The following is a 19468-nucleotide window of genomic DNA, read 5'->3' as shown; positions in this document are numbered from 1 at the left end:
GGATGGAAGAGGATCTCGTCGGGAAGAGTCCCCAAAGTGTTACCTCTGTGGAAAATTAGGACATGTGGTCCGGGCCTGCCCGCAAAGTGGGCAGCCAGTACAGCGTTGCCCATTAAACTAAGGGGCACCGAGGCTGGGGTACGCCGCCCGGATCCAGAACAGCGTATGGCCCGGAGCACCAATAGTCCCACCAATTTAGTGTCAGTGAGTCCATTATTATGGGCCGAAATAGATGGACGGGCCATATGCTGCTTGGTAGATACAGGCTCTCAAGTAACCACGAAGCCTGACATACTTTAAATGATATTTCCCAAAAGCCATGAGGACTGAGTGGGGGCAAGTGATCAAGTTGACGGCTGCCGATCAACTGTCTATCCCGGTCGCAGGGGTGGCCTGGATGCAGATTAAGGTCTGCGGCAAAGACCTGGGCCGCAAGGGAGTGGTGTTGACTGAGGGCCACCAGTGCAAGGACATACTGTTACACTAGGAATTAATGTACTCAAAGAGTTTGGAAATCTTCTTATTAATGAGTCTCCGAACGCGTTCCTGAAACAATAGAGCCCCCATACACCACAAAGGAGAGTGTTTCAACAATTGATCCAGATGGCCCAAGCACAAGAGGTTTCCTGTGAAGGAAAAATTTTGGGAAAAGTGATCATTCCGGCTGCAACCAACCTAGTCTTACCGCTGGGTCAAAGTGTGCTGTTATTACCTGTCTGAGCTTGCACCCTGCTGGAGGAGGTTGAAGTACAACTAGAACCAGCTACGGTGGAAAATCTACCATCAGGGCTTTTAGTAGCCAGGACATTAGCTACTGTGCGTGATGGAAAGGTACCTGTGTGATGTGTCAACTTAAGGGAAGACACTTTGACGCTTACACCCAGAAGAGAGATCAGACAAATTGTAGGCATTCCAGAGTAGTTGATACCCTCACAGGCTGTCCAATTAAAGGCAAAAAGGGAAGACCCATGGACTGAAGCTGTGGAGACAGCTTCAGATTTTTACGGTTATGGTTTGCAGGTGCCATGACCCACTGGGAGAGCCCATGAGGTGCCAAAACAGTAGAACCCCCCCATAAGTGACCCAATTTTACAAACTACACCTCTCAGTGAATTCATCTAGGGGTGCAGTGATCATATTGATGTAAGGAGAAGAAACCAATTAGGCATGTCTCCTCAGTAACGGGTCCGGAACCATCGGGGCTGTCACCTTAATTACAGGGGGGAAAGCATAAAGTGCGGGACCACTCTCTGTACTAGAGAAAAGGGGGCGTGGTCAAGCTGAGAGAACGTTCGGGCGTGAGGAATTAGTTTGGGCGGGAACGTCGAGCGCGAAAGACGCCTGTGAGGTAAAATCAGCTGTGAGGCAACTGGGCAGAGTAGAGCAGAGCCTGGGACGGAAAAGTGCTTGGACAGGAAACTACCGACAGAGTACAATATAACTATGGGTTAGTAATGGAGAGCCCACTAAACCATGAGCTTGATGTCATCTGAAAATACAAAGGTGACATTAACCCCACAAATATTAACCTCACTTGCCACTGCTATAAGGCAAGTGGGAAGAGTCGGGCAAAGCACTAGAATTTGCGCATCAAATAGAAGCGCCTTTTCTGGGGTGGCTGCAGGCTGCTATTTTTAGGCTGAGAGCGACCAATATCCAAGGCCCCTTACCAGCCTCAGAATACCAGCCCACAGCTGTATGCTTTACCTTGGATGGTTGTCAAAAATGAGGGGGACCCCCACGCTGTTTTTTTTTAAATTATTTATTTAAATAATTGAAAAAAACGGCATGGGGACACCTCTATTCTTGATAACCAGGCACGATAAAGCTGACAGCTGAGGGTTGCCGCCCGAACCTGTCAGTTTTGCCATGCTGGTTAGCAAAAATAGAGGGGAACCCACACCATTTGTTTAATGAATTATTGTATTTAAAAATAGAGCAGACGCCAGCTAATAAATACTCCCAGCTGTCACATCGTTGTTACCAGCGACAGCAGGCAAAGGCTGATGGGACCGTCATCTGACCGTGTGGGAACAGCAGTTCTCTGACTGGTGGTAATGATCTCATAACAATGAACTCCGGCTCTCTCTTCCTGTGGGCAGAACACTACTCAAACACAGGGTGAGGGTAAAACAGTGTGGCAATAATTTATTGAACCACCAACACACAATAGCAAATAGAACAGTCCCAAAAAATACCCAAGATGGTGCAAATTACAGAGTCTCACCCTTCCGCTGACTGGCTGAGATCAGACCTGTTTTTCAGGGCCGACTACCCCACTTTTGGCGGGCCCCACAGAGAGGCAGTAATGACAAGCTTTGGAACCTAACCAAGAGCAAGGAGGTATGTGGCCAGATGACTCGATTGTCCCAACCTGGATTCTTTAAGATGTCTCTGGTGTTTCAGTGATGGTCAATGAAGCAGAACTGTGTTCTTCCAGCTGGGGCCATGGTCTCCTAAACTGACATCCTGTAGCATCTCTAGGACCAGAGGAAAAATTCTCCATATATCGATCACAATTAGTCTTCAAGCCAACATCCAGAGGTCAAAAGAAAGATGTGAATGAGGTTAAAGGTACCTTCACACTAAACAACTTTCCAACGAGAACGACAACGATCCGTGACGTTGCAGCGTCCTGGATAGCGATCTCGTTGTGTTTGACACGCAGCAGCGATCTGGATCCCGCTGTGATATCACTGGTCGGAGCTAGAAGTCCAGAACTTTATTTGGTCGTCAGATCGGCGTGTATCGTCGTGTTTGACAGCAAAAGCAACGATGCCTGCAATGTTTCTTCATGGAGCGAACTGGAGCGAACAACCAGCAAGAACGATAAGTACGTCACTGGATCGCTCCTGCATCGTTCTGCTGTTGCCGGTGTCTGACGTCTCCTAGCGACCTAAACAGCGACGCTGCAGCGATCAGCTCGTTGTCTATATCGCTGCAGCGTCGCTTAATGTGACGGTACCTTAACTCCCATTGTTCGTTTATTTATAGTTTATCCTTCAATGTTTGCAAGTGGACAAACTTCATGGTCCAGTACAATGAGTAATCAACAGATCAGCAAACATCATTGTTCTTTGACCCTGCATTACTGTTTTGCAAAGATAGCATACAATAAACTGTAGTAGCTGATATTCGAGGCAAATATCCATCCTACAAGAAGAGTCAATACTTCAGGCAACAGTTTATGATTTTGGTTCTACTGAATTTACATCTGGTATAATTAAGAAGAAATGGTATGTTGTCACAAATCCATAATACATTTGAAGAGGAGGCTCAATTTCAGGCAATACCTGCCCTGTAAGATAGCCAGGTATGGAATTAAGCACTACAAACTGTGTGAGAGTACCTCAGGGTACAGCCACATATTTAGGGTTTATGAAGGGAAGGACCCCCGGATTTAACACCCTGAATGCCCTCCCATCCTGGAAGTGAGCAAGGAAATTGTGTGGTGGTGCACCAACTGCAGGATCAAGGTGATCGCCTCTATGTGAATAACATTTATACCAGCATCTCACTCCTCAAGTCCCTCTCTGCGCGAGACACTGCAAAATGCTGTATGTCTGCAAAAATCAGAGACCTCCCTAGGAGGTCAGAATTGGGCAGCTGCTGAGAAAGGGAGAGGGTAGAGCCCAATGTAGCGACAACATGCTGGTGGTCAAGTACAATGAGAAGAGGGATGTCCTTTTCTTGACCATCATATATTGTGATGGCAGAAGCCCTGTTGAGGTACCTCTACAAAGGTCCACCAAACTGTGTACTGGGGTACAATAAGAACATGGATTTGATCTCTCTGACCAAGTCCTCCAGTCGTGCACATCATACAGATGGCAATGTAAAACTCTTTTGTGCCATGACGATGTGCAGGCCAGACTGGGACCTTTCTTCAGTTACAAGAAGTAGCGATCAAGGCCCTAATATTTGGCAGTCAGGAAGCAGCGGGCCACAGTACTTCCAGAACTGAGGGTGCCCATGTTGTACTACAGCAACATCTCCCCGGTGATGTCCCTCAAGCTGTAAAGAGAGGAAGGTCGCTAAAAAGGTGCAAAGTGTGTTACAGAAGGGTGATATGAAAATACACCATTTATCATTGTGACACCTGCCCTGACAAACCTGGTCTGTGTATGAAAGATTGTTCCAGAGTCTACCACTTATCTATGGACTAATAAAATTATTTCTGACTTACACAACTCACATATGCCAACCTGATGCACTCTACACTTCTCACGTATGCCAACCAGATGCACTCTACAAAACTCACAGACGCCACCTCATTAAAAAAATTCACATACCAGGAAAACACTAGTTCAATTCCAGTATAGTGTCACTAATGGGGACTTCCACTGTTTAGGAACATCAGGAGCTCTCCAAATGCGACATGACGCCTACAGACCATTCAATCAAAGTCTGACTTCCAAACATCTCTCCTTTTCTGAGCCCTGCCGTGCACCCAAACAGTAGTTTTCCCCAACATATAGGGTATCAGCATACCCAGGAGAAACTGAACAACACATTTTGGGTTCCATTTTCTCCTGTTACTGTCAAGGTGAAAATGTATTTTCTTATATATTTTTATACTTTTATATAACTTTATACTCTTTTTGTACTGCTATACTTTTATACTGTGAAACAATAAGTTTTTCCTATCTGTTAGTTAATGCAAATGTAATTGTATTTAAAGATGGCCGCCAGAGCTTAGTTTCGTTTTAGGTTTTAGTGTCCGAAGCCTAAGATTCATTTCCTCAGAAACGAAACTAAAGGAATGAGCAGAAGAGGAGGAATTCACCAGGAGACGTTCGACGAATCAGAGAGACTAAGCACTAGATGTATGCTGCTTAAACCCCACCCATTGCATTCCCTTTTTAGTACTATGTATTGGAAAATAAAGCACAGTTGCTGCTCGGCTACCCACTGAGCTGAACGCCAGAGCATCAGCAAAGATTGAATCAGCTACGTGTCTGAATCATTTCTTTTTCGGTACCAGATGTTCTGCGCTCACATTACAATTTGGAATGACTGGTGAATGAGGATTAATTGTCGTACTACGTCCCCGACAATTTTGGAGCCCAACGGGGGCCGTGGCCAGCGATCCGAGACTCTCTGGACCCATGCCTGGATGTCTGTGGATGATACCCGTAGTGGCTGACCTCGAGGACTGATCACCCTCTGCACGCGGTAAGTGGCGATCATATACATTGTATGTGTCACACTTGCTAGTGTCTCAGCCGTTATTGGTTTGTCTGTGGTCTCTTTGGGTCCGGGAGGTGAATGATCGAGTGGTGAGATCAAACGTGATCCTGTGCCACGCTCTGAACCAGCAACTGAGAGACTCGCATCCTGTGCGACCTCTGTACACCACACCTCCCTCACCGGTCATTGTACTCCATTCAACCATCCTACCCGTGACTATTGTCTAGTAGTGAAGTGGACTGAAAAATTGAGCCAGTTGTAGATTGTGGGGCGGCTTAGAGAAAGGGATAGGAGACGCAGCCTCTGTGATATTGTACTAACCGGTAATTAAGACGTCCCAAGTCAGGGACCACCAGAATTTTGAGTACAAATAGGTAATTAAGACGCCCCGTATGGAACCACCAGAATAGGTAATTAAGACGTCCCGAAACGGGACCACCAGAAACCGGTAATTAAGACGCTCCATACGGGACCACCAGAATTTTTGTGGAGGGGTCTCATTAGGAGGCTGCCTCCCAACGGTTGGAATATCGTAGCAGGATAGTCTGTTAAACGCTGGTGTTCATGTTAGGGACAGAAAATCTTTTTCTAATACGTTGAGCGAGTTTCCGTATTGTGGGACACCAGCGTTGAATATCGCTGCTAGTGGTTTTACTGCAGAAAATCACAGTATTCTGTAAGAGTCATGTTGCGTCTCTTAAAGCAGAAGAAATCCGTGCCCCACAAGTTAGATGAGGATGCTGTGGAAGTCAGGACAATAGTTGAGTCACGGGAGGGCAAGAAGGCAGTCAAGAATGTTGAGAGATTGTATAAGCATGTAGGATTGCCCTCGTCAGGGAGACTACAGCCGGCTATGTGGAATAATCTCATAGAGAACAAACGAGGCATGTTGAAAGATAAAGGATTGTTAGAACAAGCACAAGCTCATCTGCGAGTTGCGCGGGGCTTGAAAAATGAAGGATGGAAAGAAGTCGATGGGGAGGGTGGATCAGATAATGCGGAGCCCGTGTTTGGTTATAAAATGCCTTTGAACTGTGATCTTACAGATTGTAAAATGGCCGCCGTGCCACTGGTGATGAAAATGCAGTCCCAACCACCACCCTATAATGGCGATGGGCCAAACTCTCCAGAAGCGTGGGTGTGTCCTGCTTGTGGCGTGCAGAATCCAAACTGGGTGGAAATCTGCCGTGTGTGTGGGGCGGGCCGTCCTCAGGGGTCCGCCCAGATCATGGGAGGAAGTGGGGCATGCCACACTTCCTCCAGCGGCCATCTTGGTGCACCCGAAACTTCCCCCGGAAGTGGGGCATGCCACGCCTCCACCGGCAGCCATCTTGGTGCACCTGGAATTCCTCCCCAGCCACTATGTCCGCTGGTAACACTTTCCGGCGAGTACTATCAGGGACCACCACTTCCTGAGAAACCCCCAGCATCGACTGATGCTGCCTCCACCTCCAATGTTCCCGTATCCACTTCAGTCTCGGAGTCTAGTCTCCCAGTGCAACCCACTGTGATATTTGTAAACACGCCAGGTCAGGGTCCCTTTACCCTCGAAGCTCTGACCGGCAGTGCAGCTTTCCAGTCCGTAATACGTAAGAGACGCCAAGCTATCGGAGATGATGAAGAATCAGAAGACCTGGACAACCAGGCCGCCATAATTCCCCCTGCCCTGCCAATGCTATTAGGTCCATTCGAATCCCCCCAGCCTGGAAGGAGCCCACTACCTACCCCTCTCAACAAATCTTCTAAGCTGCCCCATGACCCCGAAATCTGGTTCCCCTGTCATTCACGTTATTACATCACACCTCAGGGCTCCCAGGTTCTCTTCTCAGTGGGTTATGGGGACATACTTACACACCAGGTGGGAGCCATAGTGAACCCAGCTAATTCTGCCCTGTCACATAGAGGTGGTTTGGCCCAACAGATAGCTAAAAAGGGGGGCCCATCCATAGCCCAAGAGTGTCAGGCCTACCTTGTCAATTATGGTCCCTTGCATCCAGGAGATGCTATGACTACCCAGGGAGGGAATTTGCCCTGTGATATAGTGCTACACACTGCAGGCCCTATATACGACAACAGGACACCCGAACACTGCCGTACAATGTTGCAGACTGCCCTGCAGACAGTGGTCATTCTTGCAGGACGGCTAGGGAGAGATACACTTCCTCGTAGAACTTTGGCTGTACCATTGATATCTTCAGGACTCTTTGGATACCCACTGGGCCCCTGTATGAAGGAACATGTTGAAGTCATCAAGAATTGCCTCCAATCAACCCCAAATCTAGACTTACAAGAAGTCAGAATCGTCTGTTACCACGAGTCTGGATTAGAGGGCATCATGCCCTTGGTAGCTGAATACATGGTGCCACTGATGCATACGGGTATAAAGCCTCTGGATGAGGTAACACCCACAGCACCCCCAACTGCCCCGGAGGGCGAGGTAGTGACACATGACGAAGAAGAAGAACTGAAGCTGAAGTACAAACCCTTCACTCCGGTACAGATTGATGCTATTGTCAGCAAGTTATGTGACCCAGACAAATTTCCCATGCAGTATGTGAGGAGACTGGAGCAGATTAGGAGCATCTATGGGGCTACATGGTCTGATCTATCAGGTATTACCTCTATCAGAGCCTCCGAATATTTCCTCCCCACCATCATGAAGGAACTGGATTCCACTAAAGCAGGACCTCTCAACAAGTTCAAGTCTGGAAAGGAGTTTATTGCTCAACTCACAAAGTGGGCCCAGGATCGTCTCTGTGACGAAGCAGGATCAATACAGGATATACGACAAGAATCTGGAGAAGCTGTGGAGAAATATGCTGCCAGACTAACTATGCAATTTGAAGATTTGGGTTATTCAACTCATGTGAAGACGCAGGCAGCCTTGTTGGTCCGTGCTTTTATTGATGGTCTGGAAGATCCACTGAAGGATAAGGTCATGAAGCTTCGTCCCGAATTACCTGATGGTCCCCTAAAACAGGCCCTTACTGTTGTGAAGAGTTATCAGAAATTGCTTCAAAGGGAAGAGAAAGAAGCAGAGAAAGAAGCAGCAAAGGAAGCAGAGAAGGAAGCGCAGAAGGACAAAGGAAAGAAGAAACCAGCCATGTATATGGCAGAGGCTTCAGAAGTACCTGTTATGGTGTACCAGGCTCAGGATCGGTATGGACCACCATCTTTAAGGCCGAGGGGGCCCCAAGGCCGAAACTACAGGGATAGACCATTTCGTGATGACCAAGGGAGACCTCTGTGTTGGGAGTGTGGCAACCCTGCCCACATGAGAAGAGATTGCCCCCACAAGGAGCACCCTCGGAGACTCCCTCCTCCACACTCATGAAGTTCAGGCCAACCGGTGCCCACTTTTCCCGCCACCTGTACTTCTTCATCTTGCGGTACAGTGACCCTGGAAGTGGACAGCCAACCTCTCAAGTTCTTAGTGGACACTGGGGCGGCCACCTCTGTTATCTCTTCATCTCAGCTGCCTCCTACAATTTCCCTGTCTTCAGATTTCCTCACGTGTATTGGAGTTGAAGGCCAACAAACCTCATCACCACTCACTGTTCCTGTCTCAGCTGGCCCTTTCTCTGGTGTTTTTGCCAAATTTCTGGTGTCTGAAACCTGCCCTGTCAACCTTCTAGGAGCTGATCACCTTCAAAGACTTCATGCTACCATCACCTTCGGTGATCAAGGGATGGAACTGCAGTTACAGGACCCTGCCTCACAACAAGGCGCTGAAGATCGTTGTGTCCTTAAAGCCTTCCCTCTGATGATGATGACTCTGCAAACGACACCTTCCCCGGATTTGCCCAATGTACCTACCGCTCTGTGGTCAACTGGACCTGAAGATGTGGGTCTGCTCAAAGTGCCTCCAGTAAAAGTACACCTCAAACCTGGGCATCCGTACCCCAGACTACCTCAGTATCCACTTAAGGCTGCCCAAGAGCAGAGCCTTGGAGTTCAAATTACCTCCCTCCTGCGGTCTGGAGTGCTAATCAGATGTGTTTCACCCTGCAACACGCCCCTGTTTCCGGTAAAGAAAAAGACAGCTCCTGGAGACCCTCCGAGATACAGACTCGTACAGGACCTCAGAGCAGTCAATTCAGCCACCATCTTGGAAACTCCTGTGGTACCCAACCCCAACACCTTGCTTTCCCAAGTGCCTACTTCAGCAACACTCTTCACCGTCATTGACCTGGCTAATGCTTTCTTCAGTGTCCCGCTTCATGAAGACTCACAGTTCTTATTTGCTTTCACGTTTCAAGGATCTCAGCTAACCTGGACCAGGACACCTCAAGGTGCCCAGAACTCCCCTAACCAGTTCACTCATGCTATGAAGATGACCCTGGATCCGTGGGTGTTACAGAATCTTCATGTCACGCTTCTCCAGTATGTTGATGACCTACTCCTCTGTGGAACTGAAGAGAATCTGTTTGCTGCTTCTGAGTCTTTACTCCTCTTCCTCCACTCTGCCAACTGCAAAGTCTCAAAGGCCAAGGTCCAGTGGTGCAAAGAGAAAGTTGTCTTCCTCGGACACTGCATCTCTCAAGGTTCGAGACACCTCACCGAGGACAGGAAACATGCCATCGAGGACATCCCTTATCCGAAGACGTACTCTGCTATGCAGTCTTTTCTAGGACTCATTACCTACTGCAGACAGTGGATTCCGGATGCTTCAAGACTCATGCAACCCTTGTATGACTGTCTTAAAACTGGAGGACCAGATTGGGAACATGCTGAAAATCCGTATATCTATGCTCAGCAAAAGGACTGTTTTGAGACTCTCAAGGAAGCTGTTGTCAGTGCCCCTGCTCTGGGTCTCCCTGACTACACTCAGCCGTTCCACCTCTTTGTTTCAGAGTCTGAAGGATATGCCTCTGGTGTGCTAGCACAGAAACATGTTGATCGTTTCCGTCCTCTGGCCTACTACTCAGCCAGACTAGACCCTGTTGCTAGAACTGCTCCATCCTGTCTCAAGGCTGTACATGCGGCCCATGTTCTCCTGGACAAGTCTGCTGACATAGCCCTTGGTCATGACTTGGTCATTCAAGCTGGACATGATCTCTCTGCCGTCCTTCAACAAACATCTCCTAAGCATCTGACGAGCCAAAGACATCTCAGGCTTCAGTGCTCTCTACTTCTGCCTTCCAACATCACTTTCCAGAAATGTACTACTATCAACCCAGCCACTTTGCTTCCACATTCTAGGGGGGAGTTACCTGAATGGTATAAGGACTTACCAGACTGGAGATCACCTGGTGACCCACATGACTGTGTAAAAGCACTGGAGCAAGAAATTTCTGCACCACAGAATGTGGTAACTCAGGAACTCCTCAACCCTGATTTGCAACTATGGACTGATGGATCCCGATTTGCAGACTCTTATGGCAAGTTCCACACTGGATATGCTGTCACCACTGACACAGAAGTCCTTCTGGCTGAAGCTCTACCACCTCACCTGTCAGCACAGGAAGCCGAACTTGTGGCCCTACAACAAGCATGTTATCTAGCAGAAGGGAAAACGGCCAATGTCTACACTGACTCAAGATACGGCTATGGAATCTGTCACGATTTCGGATTCCTATGGAAATCCCGAGGGTTCATTACGGCTACAGGAACCCCTGTTAAACATGCACTAAGGATTAAAGCCCTGATGAAGGCACTAGAGCTCCCCGCACAGATTGCGGTGATCAAGGTCAAAGCTCATGGGAAAGTCAATTCGAAGGAAACTAGAGGAAACCATTTAGCAGACCAAGCTGCCAAAGCTGCTGCCATAAAGAATGTCTCAGCAAAGTGGGAAGAAGAAGAAACAGCACCAGAAAAACCCTGTTGGAAAGACACTGCTACACCCGTGATGCCTGTGCTTACCAGAGCACAAACAAAGGAACAAGCAACCAAAGAAGCTACCCAAGCCGAAGAAGAACGAGACTTTGAGAAGTCTGAAGCCCGAAGAAAGAAGAAGTTGATAGAAGACATGGAAATGGAATACCCTGCCACCGGATCTGGCTGGAAGCCAGCTCGACCACCTGAAGAAAGATTGTGGGAAGAACAAAAGTTGACTTCTAGAGAAGAAAAGAAACAGTGGGAAGCTGCAGGAGCCATTCATGGGAATCGTAGTTCGGCCGGACAATACGAATTTCCTAGACTCTATAAGGTGGATGGGAGACCCTGTCTACCCAAAAGAATGTATCCAGCCGTCGCAGCATGGGCTCATGGATCAACTCATCGAGGAAAGAACCAAGCACTAGCCTGTATCAAGAAGCTTTACTGGGCCCCAGGAATCTCTACCACTGTCACAGCTTACTCAAGAGCCTGCCCAGTCTGTGCCATTTGTAACCCAACAGCCACCGCCAAGGTTCCACTTCAGCATCTTGCCAAACCAGATTACCCTTGGCAGAGAATCCAGGTTGATCATATTCAAATGCCCAAGTCAGGAAAGTATGAGTACGTCCTAGTGGCTGTGGATATGTTCTCAGGATGGCCTGAAGCCTACCCAGTGACCAATATGACTGCCAAAACTACAGCTAAGAAGCTCATCACTGAAATTTCGTGCAGATTTGGAATACCCAAAGTCGTTGAATCAGATCAAGGCCCAGCCTTCACTGCCAATGTCTACGAGGAATTGTGGCACATGTTAGGGACAGATTTGGGTCTACACACCCCTTATCACCCCTCCAGTTCAGCCAAAGTTGAGAGAATGAACTCCACAATTAAGACACAGTTGCTTAAAATGAGCCAGGACCACCCACTCCCATGGCCAGATTTGCTCCCTGTGGTCTTATACCATATCAGACACACCCCACAGGGAAAACACGGCCTGACTCCCTTTGAGATTCTTTTCGGTGCTCCACCTAAAATAGGAGATATTAGGCCTCAAGAGTTGTCTGAGACAAATGATAAAGTTGTACAATTTGTGATTGCATTGTCTAAGCAATTGTCTAACACCCACTCTACAGTTTCTGCTTCTCTTCCAGAATCCACAGGTGACGTGGTCCATGACTTTGTGCCAGGAGACTTGGTGTATGTGAAAAAGTTTGTGCGCAGAGATTGTCTCCAGCCAAGATTTGAAGGACCTCACACAGTGATCCTGGTCACCCCCACTGCAGTAAAACTTGAAGGAAAGAGCACCTGGATTCACGCTTCACACTGCAAAAGAGACCGAACCAGTGTTTAATCACAGAAGTGACTGAAGGGAAATGTTGCTGTTGTTTTTGACCTTGGGACTGGGGGCCATCCTCGCCCCTACCTATTCGGCCTCTGTTGTAAATAAGAATTCTGGCCCCACTATTCTCTGGGTAAATCTGACAGCCCCGGTGAATATCTGGCGATTTGATTTCTGTGATGTAGTCAAGTGCCTTGACACTGAACGGATAGTAGAGGGAACTATCCAGTTTTATATGTGTGTTACCAGACAATACAATGATAATTGTCATTATTGGACAGATGCTGCCTGGAGTACAGGGAAAGATTGGGGATATAAACCTAGCGAAGCCATGTTCCCTAAGGATAGAACGGGTAGGACTCTCCGTGAGAGAATGCATCTTACAGCCCTTCTGCAACCACTTAGGGGCTGTAAATGGGGTAAAAGTTGTCACCCCCTCCTCCTGAATCTTGAAAACGCCCAATCTGCTGATCTGCAGACGTTTGTACTGGGAAGGAATTATAATTATGTATTTAGTGCTGGACCCCATTCGTATTTAGGCCATATACAGCTCCAGGATATTAGCTCTAGACCAACCAAGGCCCCTGTTACCAGTACACCTAAAACAGGCCCAGGTGAGCGTTTGCAAAAAGTAGTCAATGAAGTGATCCCTATTCCAGGTCTCAGTTGGCAAGAGGTTTTCTCCATAGAGACACAAACAGCCCCAAGGAAAAACCTATGGTTAGAATGGGTAAGATACAATGTAAAAGTCCAGAATATCTCTGTAGGATGTATTGCTTGTGCTGCTGCGAATACGCACCTCTACACACATGCATTGCTTTTCCCTGATGACAACATCACTGCCTGTGTTATGAATCTGTTGAAAGGTTTGAAGCCTACTGATTGCCCAGACTATGTCCCACTAATTCATGAGAAACCCAAACTAAAGGTTCCAGGAGAAGTAATCGTATTAGCTGACAATTACACCTGCTACAATTCCTATAACACTACAGGTACACCAGTAGGGATCTTCGAGACAGGTTTCTGCAGGGAGAACAGTTCTTTAGCTACTGACTTGCTAATCAAACATACACATTATATGTACGACATTTATTGGTTATGTGGGGATGGTAAGCTCCGTCCTAGGTTGCCTAATGCCTGGATAGGCCAATGCACCCTTGTTAAACTAGCCATGCAGTTCAAGATTTTACCTTGGGATCCAAAGATACCTGATGAACCTACCAGAAAGAGGAGAAGTCTCGATCAGCTCCACATGAGTTATGAAGAAGATCCATTAGTATATATTGATGCCATTGGAGTGCCAAGGGGGGTACCGGACCAGTTTAAAGCCCAGAACCAGATTTATGCCGGCTTTGCTTCTATAATCCCACAGGTGCAGATTAATAAAAATGTTGAATGGATCAATTACATATATTACAGTGAACAAAGGTTTGTCAATTTTAGCCAAGATGCCTTCCAGGGTATAGTTGAAGAATTGGGCCCTAACACTAGAATGACTCTTCAAAACCGACTAGCCCTTGATATGATTTTAGCTGAGAAAGGAGGAGTTTGTGGGATGGTGGGAGAGGAGTGTTGTACCTATATCCCTCAGAACACTGGAGTGAATGGAAAAACCATGATAGCCCTTAAAAAGATAACTGGGTTAGCAGCAGAATTGAAAACTAATGCCGGAGTAGACACATCCTTCTTTTCCAGTTGGTTGGGTGGGCTCAAGGGATTCTTTCAACAGGCCTGTCTGGTACTGATTGCCCTCCTTGTAATTGGATCGATAATTCTCTGTTGTGTTATTCCCTTGTACAAAAAGGTCATTGTCAAAGCAACTCCGACTGGTACCTTCCTCAATCAAGAAGTAGACCCACCAGAGTACAATGGTACTGATCCAGGGGAGATCCCTAAGTATATTCCTCTCAAGAGAGTAGACAAAACCCCTCATTCTCAGATGATGCTAAGAGATTTAGTTTAGGGACAGTGGGAGAACTCCATGTGAGGTTAGTGAAGGGTTCAGCTGCCTGGAGGCCTCTCGCTAGGGGAGAGTTTCTGAGGTGTCTGGATGAAGAAATCCATCTCCCCTTTTCCCATCACATGGACAGTCTCGAAGGATCCTTCTTTAAGGGAAAAACTTAGTGTTTAGGGGGGATTGTCAAGGTGAAAATGTATTTTCTTATATATTTTTATACTTTTATATAACTTTATACTCTTTTTGTACTGCTATACTTTTATACTGTGAAACAATAAGTTTTTCCTATCTGTTAGTTAATGCAAATGTAATTGTATTTAAAGATGGCCGCCAGAGCTTAGTTTCGTTTTAGGTTTTAGTGTCCGAAGCCTAAGATTCATTTCCTCAGAAACGAAACTAAAGGAATGAGCAGAAGAGGAGGAATTCACCAGGAGACGTTCGACGAATCAGAGAGACTAAGCACTAGATGTATGCTGCTTAAACCCCACCCATTGCATTCCCTTTTTAGTACTATGTATTGGAAAATAAAGCACAGTTGCTGCTCGGCTACCCACTGAGCTGAACGCCAGAGCATCAGCAAAGATTGAATCAGCTACGTGTCTGAATCATTTCTTTTTCGGTACCAGATGTTCTGCGCTCACATTACAATTTGGAATGACTGGTGAATGAGGATTAATTGTCGTACTACGTCCCCGACATTACCATAATAAAAATTAAAAAAATTGGGGCTAGAAGAAAATTTTTGTCGAAAAAATATGATTTTTTTATTTTCACGGCTCTATGCTATAAACTTCTGTGAAGCACCTGGTGGTTCAAGGTGCTCACCACACATCTAGTGGTGTCTAGTTTTCAAAAATGGGGTCACTTGTAGGTGGTTTCCACTGTTTAGGTACATCATGGGCTCTCTAAACGCAACATGGCGTCCACTCTCAAATCCAGACAATTTTGCCTTCAAAAAGTCAAATGGTGTTCCTTCCCTTCCGAGCCCTGCTATGCGCCCAAACAGTAGTTTTCCTCCACATGTGAGAAATTGGCGTACTCAAGAGAAATTGCACAACAATTTGGGGGTTAATTTTTTTCCTGTTACCCTTGTGAAAATAAAAAAATGTGAGTCTAAATTAAAAATGTTGTGAAAAAAAGTTAAACGTTCGTTTTTTCCTTCCACAATGCTTAAGTTCCTGTGAAGCACCTGAAGGGTTAATAAACTTCTCGAATGTGGTTTTGAGGAACTTGAAGGGTGCAGTTTTTAGAATGGCATTTTTTGTCATACAGACACCTTAAAGTCACTTCAAATGTGATGTGGTCCTTAAAAAATGGTTTCGTAAATTTTGTTGTACACTCAAATCACTGCTCAACTTTTAATTCCTCTAAGGCCGGCGTCAGACTCAGCGTATGTAAATACGGTCCGTTTTTTACGGCCGTAATACGCAGAAATGTTCCCAAAATAGTGATCCGCATGTCATCCGTAGGCAGAGTGTGGCAGCGTATTTTGCGCATCCTCCGTATGTAATCCGTATGGCATCCGTACTGCGAGATTTTCTCGCAGGCTTGCAAAACCGACATCTAATGGCTTTTTGGCCTCAAATGTTCGTTAAAACATATATACAGTATATACATATATATATATATATATATATATATATATATATATGTGTCATTGAGACACATGTATATATATATATATATATATATATATATATATTTAGATTTACTTCAGCGCGATATAGCAGAAAAGCCAGTAATTCAATTGCCGGCTTATCATTTCTCCTTCACAAACCCGACATGATATGTGGCTGGGGGCAGATGTTTGTAGCCAGGGGGGGCCAATAACCATGGACCCTCTCTAGGATATTAATATCTGCCCTCAGTCACTGGCTTTACCACTCTGGCGGAGAAAATTGCGCGGGAGCCCACGCCAATTTTTTCCGCCATTTAACCCTTTATTTTACAAGCTACCGCACCCAAATTTTGCACATACATACTACTAACATTAGTAGTGTGGAATATGCAAAAAAAAAAAAGGGATATGAGATGGTTTACTGTATGTAAACCATGTCTCATATCCTGTCGGCTTTGGGAAGGAGAAATGAAAAGCCGGCAATTGAATTACCGGCTTTTCTCTAACACCGGTGCGTATTTCTCGCAAGTCACACTGCTGGTCCGTGTGTAATCCGTATTTTTCTTGCCTCCATAGACTTTCATTGGCGAATTTTTTGCGCAATACGGTGACAAACGCAGCATGCTGCAATTTTCTACGGCCGTACAAGACCATATATTACGGATGTGTAATATACGGCAGATAGGAGCTGGGACATAGAGATTCATTGGGCCGTGTGCAATGCGTATTTTACGGACGTAGTTTATGCGCTCATACGTCCGTAAAACTCGCTAGTGTGACGCCGGCCTAACTTTGTAACAAAAAAAATTACGTTTAAAAAATTGCGCATGTGGGAAATGTTATTAACTGTTTTGTGTGACCTAACTCTTTGATTTAAGGTATTTAAGACTAAAAGATTTAACCCCTTAATGACCCCAGTTTTTTTCGCTCCCTTTTTTCCCAGAGCCATAACTTTTTTTATTTTTCAGTCAATATGGCCATGTGAGGGCGAGTTTTACTTTTGAACAACATCATTGGTTTTAGCATGTCATGTACTAGAAAACGGGAAAAAGAATCCAAGTACGGTGAAATTGCAAAAAAGTGCAATCCCACACCTATTTTTTATTTGGCTTTTTTGATAAGTTCACTAAATGCTAAACCTGACCTGCTATTATGATTGTCCAGGTCATTTTGAGTTCATAGACATCAAACATGTCTAGGTTATTTTTTATCTAAGTGGCAAAAAAAAATCCAAACTTTGCTAAGAAAAAAAAAAATTGCGCAAATTTCCAATACCCTTGGCATCTCCATTTCTTGTTATTCCGGGTTGGGTGGTCACGTGACGGGGGTCAGCGATGCGCACATTTCCAGCCCAATGGCTGGAAGCCCTAGGTAAATGCAGCTGTTAATAGGCTGTTAATTTAACTAGTTAATAGGCGCGAGCAGATCCCTCTGACATGTTCCGGCTTTGATGCGGGCTCACCGCCAGAGCCCGCATCAAAGCGGGGGTCCTGTCCTCAGATGTACTATTGCGTCCGAGGACAGAAAGGGGTTAAAATTGCTAAATTTTTGCCAAATTTCAGATTTTATCACATATAAACGCAAGTCATATTGACCATATGTAACGAGAAAACAATCTCAGAATCAGTGATCTGCTGAAGCATTCTAGAGTTACTACCTCATAAAGTGACACTGGTCAAAATTGTCATGAAGGTGAAAACAGGCTTGGGGTGAAGGGACTAAAGTTCCCTTTGCATGTTACAAATTACATTGTTGTGGATTAACCTACTCGGTGTCACTCACCTCTGCAAGGTTGACAATTGACCAGTCCAAGAAAGCCCAAAAGGCTAATTTTGTTCATTGGATCAGTGTAATTAGACCAGGCTGTGTCAAGGTGTCCATCGCTACAGCACTCATCCCATGTCACTGCAGTGAGCAACATTAAGCTGCACGTCGAACTAGAACTCTGTAGAAGCCAACAAGTGCCACCTGTAAGATGTAAGCACAATAGTAAAATGTATAATAATGAGAAAATTACAGCATTGCTTTTACATAGTAAATCCATAATTAAACAGCAATGACCTTAGCACTATAAATTATGATACTTAAGGTACCTTCACACGAAACGACATTATAACGATATCGCTAGCAATCCGTGACGTTGCAGCGTCCTCGCTAGCGATATCGTTTCGTTTGACACGCAGCAGCGATCAGGATCCTGCTGTGATGTCGCTGGTCGCTGAATAAAGTCCAGAACTTTATTTGGTCGTCCGATCGCTGTGTATCGTTGTGTTTGAAAGCAAAAGCAACGATACCAGCGATATTTTACACTGGTAACCAGGGTAAACATCGGGTTACTAAGCGCAGGGCCGCGCTTAGTTACCCGATGTTTACCCTGGTTACTAGCGTAAAATGTAAAAAAAACAAACAGCACATACTCACATTGCGTCCCCTGCAGTCTGCTTCCTCCTCTGACTCAGCGCCGCAAAGTGAAAGTGAAAGCAGCACAGCGGTGACGTCACCGCTCTGCTCTCACTGTACGGCGCTCAGTCAGTCAGGAAGTGGACGCAGGGGGACGTGAATGTAAGTATGTACTGTTTGTTTTTTTTAGATTTTACGCTGGTAACCAGGGTAAACATCGGGTTACTAAGCGCGGCCCTGCGCTTAGTTACCCGATGTTTACCCTGGTTACCAGGGGACCTCGGCATAGTTGATCGCTGGAGAGCGGTCTGTGTGACAGCTCTCCAGCGACCAAACAGCGACGCTGCAGCGATCGACATCGTTGTCGCTATCGCTGCAGCGTCGCTTCGTGTGAAGGTACCTTTAGAATTGCCACCAATATACTGTAATACACTCAAAAATTTACTTAATATATCCTTTGAAAAGAAATAATGTTATCATGAAAAAATGTGTAAAACCCTTGTTAAGCCACGTAGACACGTTGACTATTTGGTCAGTATTTTACCTCAGTATCTCTAGGCCAAAATCAGGAGTGGGACAATCAGAGGAATAGTGAAAAATATAATTGAAACACGTGCACCACTTCTACATTTTTACCCACTCCTGCTTTGGCTTACAAATACTGAAGCAAAAACTTAACCAAATACTCAACATGTGCACATGGTGGCCTTATGTAACATCAACATTTCACAATCCATGTTCAGCAGAAAATCCAAACTTTCAAAAATGATTAGTTAAAATACTAAGGCATAATTAGAGAAATGTTTAAATCGATTGTTCACTACTACGACAACCCCTTCTCAATCTGATGTTAAGATAAAAATATTTATACTCATCTCCCGAGTCTGAACTGTTCCAGAGGTGTCGGTACTCAAATTCCCGGGGCTCACATTAGGTTGTTATGTCATGTGAGTCCTACGCCCAATCAGTGCTGGCATCACTGTCCCCACCTTCGGACGCATAAGTAAAAAAGAGGTGAGAGAGAAGCTGCTGCTCTAACTTTCTCTTTATTACGTATGCATCCGAAGGACGAGACATAACAACCTGACGTGAATGCAAGCGCAGAGACCGAGAACGGCGCCAGCATGGAAGCTGAGTATAAGTGTTT

General features: G+C 45.8%; 2 protein-coding genes across 3 annotated transcripts in view; one reads left to right on the top strand and one right to left on the bottom strand.

Moving 5' to 3' along the window:
- Positions 1–19468, bottom strand: part of FSTL3 (follistatin like 3) — a 522081-nt gene that overhangs the window by 403820 nt on the left and 98793 nt on the right. For both annotated transcript variants that reach the window (XM_077254309.1, XM_077254313.1), the window contains exon 2: positions 17704–17889. In XM_077254309.1, the coding sequence (XP_077110424.1) occupies positions 17704–17889 (186 nt within the window). The remainder of the gene's footprint in view (positions 1–17703; positions 17890–19468) is intronic.
- LOC143766455 (uncharacterized) lies at positions 4595–14505 on the top strand. The gene is made up of 2 exons (XM_077254172.1): positions 4595–5175; positions 12159–14505. The coding sequence occupies exon 2, from the start codon at positions 12381–12383 to the stop codon at positions 14307–14309; it is 1929 nt and encodes a 642-aa protein (XP_077110287.1). The 5' UTR covers positions 4595–5175; positions 12159–12380; the 3' UTR covers positions 14310–14505.

Source organism: Ranitomeya variabilis, chromosome 1 (assembly GCF_051348905.1).
Source record: "Ranitomeya variabilis isolate aRanVar5 chromosome 1, aRanVar5.hap1, whole genome shotgun sequence".
In the NCBI taxonomy this organism is placed as follows: Eukaryota; Metazoa; Chordata; class Amphibia; order Anura; family Dendrobatidae; genus Ranitomeya; species Ranitomeya variabilis.
Note: the sequence above shows the minus strand (reverse complement) of the source record. Positions and strands in the feature narration are given on the sequence as shown.